This window comes from Entelurus aequoreus, linkage group LG03 (assembly GCF_033978785.1).
Source record: "Entelurus aequoreus isolate RoL-2023_Sb linkage group LG03, RoL_Eaeq_v1.1, whole genome shotgun sequence".
Classification (NCBI taxonomy): domain Eukaryota; kingdom Metazoa; phylum Chordata; class Actinopteri; order Syngnathiformes; family Syngnathidae; genus Entelurus; species Entelurus aequoreus.
Window position 1 is genome coordinate 33571097 of NC_084733.1, and position 9979 is coordinate 33581075.

The following is a 9979-nucleotide window of genomic DNA, read 5'->3' on the forward strand; positions in this document are numbered from 1 at the left end:
TGCAAGTGTAAGCCACTGTGACACTATTGTTCTTTTTTTTTTTTTTTTATAAATGTCTAATGATAATGTCAATGAGGGATTTTTAATCACTGCTATGTTGAAATTGTAACTAATATTGATACTGTTGTTGATAATATTCATTTTTCTTTCACTACTTTTGGTTTGTTCTGTGTCGTGTTTGTGTCTCCTCTCAATTGCTCTGTTTATTGCAGTTCTGAGTGTTGCTGGGTCAGGTTTGGTTTTGGAATCGGATTGCATTGTTATGGTATTGCTGTGTATTGTTTTGTTGGATTTATTAATACAATTAAAAATCGATTTAAAAAAAAAAGAGAATCGATTCTGAATCGCACAACGTGAGAATCGCGATTCGAATTCGAATCGATTTTTTCCCACACCCCTAATATATATATATATATATATATATATATATATATATATATATATATATATATATATATATATATATATATATATATATATATATATATATATATGTATATATATGTATGTATGTATGTATATATATTTGGTGTGTTTTTCCATACAAAACACTGTCTAAAAAAAACTATATATCCACACAAAGTTTTGGATCTTAATAAACGACTATTGTTTTTGAAATCCATTAAAATGCACAACATTCTACACTCAATGGTTGAAACAATTGTCTTTGTTATTATCTACACATTAATATTTGGTTTGGTCTGCTGACATTTTTTTAACTTCTTATTTGGACTGCAGGTTCACAGTTTACATTATTCTATTTTTCTATTAATTATATTCCTATTAACATATGCTATTTATAACCCAGTATTCTATTCTGTTTAAATTGTACATACTGTTATTGTTGTGGTAATCACTGGGCTAACTCTAGGACCTCGGGTACTAAATTCTGTGCTTTCTCATGTCTTGTGTGCTGCTGGTATGACTAGTTCACTTTTTCCACTGTTTATAGTGTTTTTCTTGTTTCCTTGTTTCTTGTACATATACTTTTCATTATTATAATAGTTTCTCCCATATTTTTATTAAGTGATTCCACTATCTCAGTACCGTAAAATTTGTAATGCCATGTTTTGTTTGTGTAAATAACGGTTTTTGAGGAAAAAAACTTCAATCGTCGCCATCGGAAGTACTAACTCAAGTGGCTACAATTGACAATTAAAAAAAAAAAAGGAGCTGGGTTGCATATGACGTTACATCCCATTCTCTTCTGCGTGGCTTATTTGACATTATGGTCAAGCAGCTTGATAGTAGCATTAAAACCAGTGAGAGTGAGTGTAGAGTTTGAGCAGAAAATTATGCATTACTGTTCTGTTCTTGGGTGTTCCAATCGTTCAAAATAGAGATATAGGAGACAGCTTTCATAGAGTCCCGAAAGAAGTGGCTCATAAAGGTAATGAAGTCAGGGAAAAAACGATAGTGCGTCTTTGATGGATTGATTGAAACTTTTATTAGTAGATAGCACAGTTAAGCACTTATCCCGTACAATTGACCACTAAATGGTAACACCCGAATAAGTTTTTCAACTTGTTTAAGTCGGGGTCCACGTAAATCAATTCATGGCGTCGAAGGAAATTGCACTTAAAAATATCACTTGCATTATCCTGTGGAATACAATCGGACCATTTTCGTGTTTGAAGCGATCGCTTTGTAAAATGTTTGTTTAAACATTTGATTTGTTTGAGAACCTTTCTGTGATGCATTTGAGTTGGTTCTTTACCATTTTAGTGGTGTTTGAGAGCAGAACTAAGCGTAAGAAAATAACAAGAGATCCCATTAGTTTGTATGGTCTGGTTGTTCAAATATACTAACGTCATGTTAAGTCATATTAATAAATATTGTGATTGTTGGTCCTGTCCACCGTATTTTTGTTCTACGTTTTCATAACAGAAACTTAAAAGTTTATAGTTGTTGTTGTGCAGGAAAAAGTGGTTTATTTGACACGGATGACCACATTATATCGTCTTTGGTGATATTTATTAGCATCACGAAAATATCCCTTATAGTGTTAATAAACTAGGTTAATACATTTCTCGTATGCTCCACAACATATACTGAATCTTGCTATCGCTCGCAAACATTGCTGAACAACAGGGACATCTATAGCTGAATAATGAGACAAAATATGAACTTCACGCAATAAAAACAACTGCAGACATGAACTGTAGAATAAGTATTGATCTATATTGATATATAATGTAGGAACCAGAAATATTAATAACAGAAAGAAACAACCCTTTTGTGCGAATGAGTGTAAATGGGGGAGGGAGGTTCTTTGGGTTGGTGCACTAATTGTAAGTGTATCTTGTGTTTTTTATGTTGATTTAATTTAAAAAAAAAAAATTTTATTAATTTTTTTAATTCTTGTGCGGCCCGGTACCAATCGATCCACGGACCGGTACCGGGCCGCGGCCCAGTGGTTGGGGACCACTGCTGTAGATGACAGACTAATATATGTACCAGAAAATGAACTGCAAACCTTATTAGCCTCACTCTTTATGTCAATTCAATACGTTACTTAACGACGCACGAGTAAATCCAACTTTGTCTTTCACAGATTAATGCTTCATTTGTGGACCCCTCAGATGTAAAGACATCAAGTGCCTCCTATCTTTTCTTCTTTAAATACCGTGAGTGTTAAATGAAGTGAGGTTGCAGCGAGCAGTTACGTCTTGGTGACAATACATGGTGTAAATTGTTAAAAAAAAATGTTTAAGAGTGTTAAAATACACCCCATCCCATTTAAAATATTTTTTTCCTGATCGCTTATTAGCCTCTAAATCTTTCAAAATACGAAATTGACAAGATCTTGGGTTTGGGGGAACCTGCTTGTCGTGACGGAGTGGTTGTTGCTGGACACACGACGGACTCTTGGGAGAAGAAGGAGTGCCGCGTGCCTGGCGACCCTTCAATCGAGGACATGAAGATATCCACCTATTCGGAATTATGACAACAGGACATCTGCCGATTGAAGTAAGGCAGGGGTGTTCAAAGTGCGGCCCGGGGGCCTTTTGCGGCCCGCAGGTAATTTTTTAACGGCCCCACGGCACATTCTAAAAATACGATGAAAAAAAAATTAAAAACATAAAAAGTGGTATAAAAGAGCAAACAGGTGAAATGTAACAAGAAAATGTAGCATTATTTACTGTAATAACACAAAGCTGCCATGCAGGCTGTTTATTTCTTTAAAAAATAATAATGTATCAAAATCAATGTCATTATGAATTATTGACCTATTCAAGGCTCCACTTACTTCACATTAGATATTCCACTTTGAAATATTTTTTGGGGAAAATGTTGCATATATTTTGGTTGCCATTTAAAAAACAAAAGTTTTTTAAAGAAGGGCCTAAAACGAACCAACAAAAAAACATAAACAACAATAAAACTTATAATTGACGGATAGATCTGAAGTTGATCTTGAGACTATTGTGGTAAAAGTTTTAAAAAATGTTGGATTTATTTTTTTAAACTTTACTGAGCAGTACCGTTTTGGATCCCTAATAATTTTAGTGGGACTTTTTTTTTTTTAAGTGTCATTGCTCAAAAATATAATGAATCAATGTTATTATGAGTTATTGACCTTTTTAAGACTCCAATTATTATATAATCTCAAATATTCCACTTTAAAAAAAATTTGGGGGAAAATATTGCATATTTTGTTTTTTTCCATAAAAAAAACACGGTTTTCCTTGACAAAAATGGCATACAACTTAAATCTTTAAAAGCGTTATATTGACAGATAGACCTAATGTTGATCTAGAGATTTAAACCTTGAATAATAATAATAATAATAATACTAAATAATGACACATTTGTAATATTTTTTTTGACCAAAACCTTTTGGGGTCCCTGGGATCAAGTCTGAGCGGAGGCCTAAATGTATCTTTTTTATACATATATTGTATTGGTTTTTAAAATAAAAAATATCAAAATGGCCCCCGCTTGCTTTGATTTTTCAGTGTGCGGCCCTCAGTGGAAAAAGTTTGGACACCCCTGAAGTAAGCGTTGCTCAGGTTTTTCGACAAATTGTACCCCAATGCTGTCTCAAATGATTGGAGGATGCGGGAAGAACTGTGGCCACTCTTGTGATTTGGATCACATCGGACTGTCTGCCCCGCAGGTTTTTGAGGATCAGTCATAGACAATTTAGAGTGAAAAGCAAATTTTATTTTCACTCGCATACAAAACATTCTAACTTGGATTGTTTCCCTGGCTTCGAGACTCTCCCGAAGGACAGTGTGGCGAAGACACAACGAACTCCCTTCTTGTCTCTCATGGACACACACCTGTTGTTGTTGACTTTGAACTATCGGCTGCACAACATCAAGGCCGCGGAACAGAGACACACTGCAGGCTTACACACACACATGCATCCACAAAAAAATATACGCCACTCACACATACCCCACCCCCAATCCAACGCCCTCGACGCAAATCCCATAGGGGTGATGGACGGATGGGCAGCGCCCGAAGAGCTGCAGTCTGCCACCACTCCCTACCCTCTGTTGCTAGATATCTCGAGATGTATGTTGTAATATGTATATGTGCTTTGCTATGGAGGTTTTTTCCCCACTCCAGACTGGGCCCCCTTAGGAGCCCAGTCTAGATTGTATTTTTTTTTTTTTACTCATCCTTCCCCAGCGTTTACCTTTTCCCATCTTTTACGGGGCGCCTTGTGGCGACCCATCAGCGTTCCTGTTCTGTAACCCTGTACACTGTTTGTTTAATCTTGAACGGGTTTGTGCTGAAAACAAAGTTTCGCTGTACTTGTGCAATGACAATAAAGACCTAAACAAGACTTAAACAAGTTGGAAAAAAATATATATATATATTCGGGTGTTACCATTTAGTGGTCAATTGTACGGAAGATGTACTGAAATGTGCAATCTACTAATACAAGTTAAAATCAATTAATCAATCAATCAATCACCTACCTACCTTTTGCGATCGTCATTTCCGGTATCGGTGACAGTATTGGTTCTGAGACATTATGAGAATACTACTCTTTCAAAATTCGCGCTCTAAGTACCATTTGACGTACACTGACGGAAGTACTTCATTCGAGTGTTTCCGTTCGACAAATGACAAGCAGCAGAGAGACTAGCGAACCGACATTTTTTTGTTATTTGTTGTTTGGATACGTTGATGTTCCTTATTTCGCTCTCTAGTTTATCGAGCACCTCCGGATGAATGGCTACAACGGCAGCGAGAGCAGTGGCGGCAATGGGGGGACCGGCGTCTTTGTCCCGGTTCAGGGGTGCTCTGGTCGCGGCAGTGCTGGGCGACTGTGTCGGGGGAGAGTTTGAGGGCGCGGAGGAGGTTCCCATGGAGAATGTATTGCAGCACACGAACAGTCTGGACGACGAGACGAAAGGGAACGGTGAGTGTCAATCATTGCTATGATAGAGGCTACTCCCTTAAAGGCCAACCATTTATTAAAGATAAACAGCATAGCTTCACATTTGCCCAGATTAGCTACGCGAGGGGAACACAATTTTAAAAACTACTAATCCGTTTATGTTGATATTTGATCACAATCAGTGGCTGTTTCTATTTTTACATTTTGAGTGCTTAAGCGCGTTCACACCGGAGAAGTACAGCATAATGCTTGCGCCGTCAATACCCGGATGTTGCACTCACCATGCCGGTGTTGTACCGAAATCCGTTACCCATCGGAATTTGTAGCTCTAGGGGGCGATGTTCCCATGGCGTTTGTTTGAACGGTAAGCCCAAAGAGGAGGAGAAGAAGAACGCTTGCGTAAATGGCGTAAACTATCCTTAATGCTGAAACGTCAGTTGTCAGAATTCCAGCTTTAATAAATTACACATATTCTGGAAATCAATGACTTACTTTCATTATAGTATGAGTCCATTGTATCAGCTGTTGATTCTCTCTCACACACATACATTTTCCGGATTAAAAGCTATCATGGAATGAAACGTCAGTTGTCTGAAATTCTGACAACTGACGTTTCAGCATTAAGGACAGTTTACGCCATTTACGCGATACAATGGACTCATACTATAATGAAAGTAAGTAATTGATTTCTAGAATGTGTGTAATTTATTAATGCTGAAATTCTGACAACTGACGTTTCAGCATTAAGGATAGTTTACGCCATTTACGCAAGCGTTCTTCTTCTCCTCCTCCTTGGGCTTGCCGTTTAACCATCAAACAAACGCCATGGGAACATCGCCCCCTGGAGTTACAAATTCCGATGGGTAACAGATTTCGGTACAACACCTGTTACTGGGAGTGACAGTGTAGTGTGATTTATGTTGTTCGATTGCAATACATTTATTTTTCTTCTTTTTAATTGCAACTATTTGGAGTTAGTCCCCGGTAGCCCTCATAAGTAGCCACGGTAGTGATGATTGACAGTAGTTCGGCTCCGTAGCTACGCACTCATTTGCTGCGTGTTAAGTACTACATCCGGGTACTTCTCAGTGGGCATGACCTTGCGCACTCAAAATAATGTGTACGTGTGCAGCATTTCCCACAAATTGATCATTTAAAAAAATGGGGGCGTGTTCGGGTGGTGTAGGCAATTGTAGAATTTGCCTAATTGTATTTTCTCGGGATCTGCATGTGTTCCAAAAATTTGAACTCAAACCATGGAGGCATGGTGGAGATATTTATAAAGCAATCTTCGCTTCCTTCATACTTGCGGGAAACGAGCAGCCTGGAAATGCTCCTTTGGTGACGTTTTTCCTATTGGTGACGTCAGTGGATTATCCGTGTATGGTAGAAATTTACCCAAAGGGCTTTGTGGTGGTTTTTGATTGATTGATTGAGACTTTTATTAGTAGGTTGCACAGTGAAGTACATATTCCGTACAATTGACCACTAAATGGTAACACCCGAATAAGTTTTTCAACTTGTTTAAGTCGGGGTCCACTTAAATTGATTCATGATACAGATATATACTATCATATATACTATCATCATAATACAGTCATCACACAAGATAATCACATTGAATTATTTACATTATTTACAATCAGGGGTGTGGAGGGGGTGGGGGGTAGGATATGGACAGCAAGTAGTGGACATATAGAGAGAGAGAGAGAAAGAGAGAGAGAGATCAGAAGGCATAAGAAAAAGTATCTGCATTTGATTGTTTACATTTGATTATTAGCAATCCGGGGAGGGTGCTACAACCCTAAACTATAGTTTAGGGTTTTAGCTATAGTTTAGGGTTGTAGCTGCCTGGAGGTGAACTTTTAGTGCGGTTTTGAAGGAGGATATAGATGCCCTTTCTTTTATACCTGTTGGGGGCGCATTCCACATTGATGTGGCATAGAAAGAGAATGAGTTAAGACCTTTGTTAGTTCGGAATCGGGGTTTAACGTGGTTAGTGGAGCTCCCCCTGGTGTTGTGGTTATGGCGGTCATTTACGTTAAGGTCCGCCTTTGTAGTTCGAGAGTCATAAAAATAATATCATCTGAGAAATGGACATTGAAACAGTGAGGGTTTGACTTGGTAGGATATGTACAGCGAGCAGTGAACATAGTGAGCTCAGAAAGCATAAGAACAAGTATATACAGTACATTTGATTATTTACATTTGATTAATTACAATCCGTTAGTTTTTCTTGTTACATCATATCGTTTTGCTGCATTATTCAGTGGTTACTGCTTCTTTTATTACTACAAGATAACACTGCCTGCACTTTGTAAACCCCTGGTTTATTTACATGTATTATTCTGCCCTCCCTGAAAGTTGAAGTTTAAAGTGCACATACACGTAGAAATCATGTTAAATCCACATTACAGTTTGGTATAAAATGGAAAAAAACAATCCAACCATACTAGATTAAGGTTTGCTCTTATACAATGGGTGAGCTCATTGACAGGCTAACAAAAATTAGCATTGTGATCGTTTTAAACTTGTACAAATGTTTAACAAATTAGATTTTAACAGAACAAAACTGACATAAAAAAGCAAGTGGCAGCACCAATATTACCTGGAAGGTAAAGTGTTACCTTTCTGTAGTGCAAGATTTTGTAAAAAAAATAAAAATTAAATGGCACAACAATGAAAAAGTAAATTAATATATGGGAAAGTATTTTGTGTGGAATACAGCCTGTATTTGTCTGTCTGTTTTAGGAACCCTGGAGTATAGTGACGACACAGCCATGACACGTTGTGTGGTCCAGTCTCTGCTGACCCGGTCTGGCTTTAATGAGCAGGACATGGCTCGCAGGTAGAAAATACCTAGTAAATGCTTCATGTTTCTTATAGGACCGGTGTTCTGTAAACTGGAAGCAGTTTTCATTCAAACACGAAAATGTATCGCTTTTCCAGGTTTGCGAAGGAGTACAGTTTGTCCCCGGGTCGTGGTTACGGCTCTGGAGTCATCCAGGTGTTGAAGAAACTGGCCTCCCCTCAGCTCACTGATGTGTACCAGCCAGCCAAGGACCAGTTTAATGGTCGAGGCTCTTTTGGCAATGGAGGAGCAATGAGAGCGGCCCCCTTTGCGCTGGCTTTCCCTGATCCAGCTGATGTTAAAAAGGTGCGCACAAACAGAGAATGTCAACTTTTCAGCAGTTCCGATGTTATTCACATGATCTTATTGTTGATTGTATTTGCCAATACTATAACCCCACTCTTTCTTGTCTTGCTAGTTTGCTCGTCTGGGTGCCATGCTCACCCATTCTTGTTCTCTGGGCTACAACGGGGCAGTGCTGCAAGCATTAGCTGTCCACCTCGCCCTGCAGGGTGCCTTGGACCTGCCTCAGAAGTTCATCAACACACTGATCACCGAGATGGAGGAATTTGAATGTGATGAGGCGGCACGGAATGATGCCAGAATGTAAGTCACAACATGCTTCAGGAGAAACTACAGTTCCTAACTTTACTTTAGGATATTATTATTCATCATGTGATGACTACAGTAACTAACACTATTTGTTCCCTGGTGTGTTGGCACAGCCTAAAGGAAGCAGAAAAGCCGTTCTGTGACCGCCTTCATCGAGTCAGAGACTTGATGGACAGGAACAAGGTCACTATAGAGGAGGTCATCTCTGAGCTAGGTCAGTACTGGTCTTCTAAAATCTACATTCAGTCAAAAAGAGATTCCTCTGAAATATATTCATCCGTTTTCTGAACCACTGTGTCATCCAGTAAGAAACATTGTGCAAACCTACATACAATAACACGCATAATCCAAACTGTGGTCGCTCCATCCACACATTGTACACATAGTGCAAACTAGAGATGTGCCGATCAATCCGCCACCGATCAGTATCGGCCGTTTTTAATGAAAAAGTATGTGATCCAGGGTTTATGCGGGTCATTAAAAAGCTTTAAAAGTAATTAAATGGGTTTTGCGAAAATGAAGGCCTTAAATTACATTAAAAATCATTACATTCGATGTCCAGAGGCATTAAAACACGTTAATACAATTGTACGGCCTGGGCTGATGGAAAAAATCGTGGCGAAGTTGGTAGAGTGGCCGTGCCAGCAATCGGAGGGTTGCTGGTTACTGGGGTTCAATCCCCACCTTCTACCATCCTAGTCACATCCGTTGTGTCCTTGGGCAAGACACTTCACCCTTGCTCCTGATGGCAGCTGGTTAGCGCCTTGCATGGCAGCTCCCGCCATCAGTGTGTGAATGTGTGTGTGAATGGGTGAATGTGGAAATACTGTCAAAGCGCTTTGAGTACCTTGAAGGTAGAAAAGCGCTATACAAGTATAACCCATTTATCATTTATTTACATTAAAATTAACTCAATAACTTTGCCGTCATAGATAAATTGCTACGTTGTCACTGGGTACAAGAAGTCTCGCTCTGTGTATCGCTATCAACACCTGAGCACGTGTATTTGACAGTAGAATTACATGAACAAAGTGAGCCTCTTGTCAGTCATTAACAATCTTTGTTTCGGTACACGCAGGCGAGACCGACTTGCAATTAATTCTCTTCCTCACGTTTTCCTGTGTGGAGTAGTTTTAGTATTAAACAATGGCATCTGA

At 38.7% G+C, this 9979-nt stretch overlaps 2 protein-coding genes across 2 annotated transcripts in view; one reads left to right on the forward strand and one right to left on the reverse strand.

Moving 5' to 3' along the window:
* Positions 1-5708, reverse strand: part of LOC133646387 (zinc finger MYM-type protein 4-like) — an 83159-nt gene extending 77451 nt beyond the window's left edge. The window contains exon 1 of the mRNA XM_062041690.1: positions 5641-5708. Within this exon, the coding sequence (XP_061897674.1) occupies positions 5641-5673 (33 nt within the window). The 5' untranslated portion in view covers positions 5674-5708. The remainder of the gene's footprint in view (positions 1-5640) is intronic.
* adprs (ADP-ribosylserine hydrolase) overlaps positions 4966-9979 on the forward strand; it is a 10610-nt gene continuing 5596 nt past the window's right edge. The window contains exons 1-5 of the mRNA XM_062041694.1: positions 4966-5380; positions 8111-8207; positions 8309-8516; positions 8629-8816; positions 8936-9036. Of these exons, the coding sequence (XP_061897678.1) occupies positions 5191-5380; positions 8111-8207; positions 8309-8516; positions 8629-8816; positions 8936-9036 (784 nt within the window). The 5' untranslated portion in view covers positions 4966-5190. The remainder of the gene's footprint in view (positions 5381-8110; positions 8208-8308; positions 8517-8628; positions 8817-8935; positions 9037-9979) is intronic.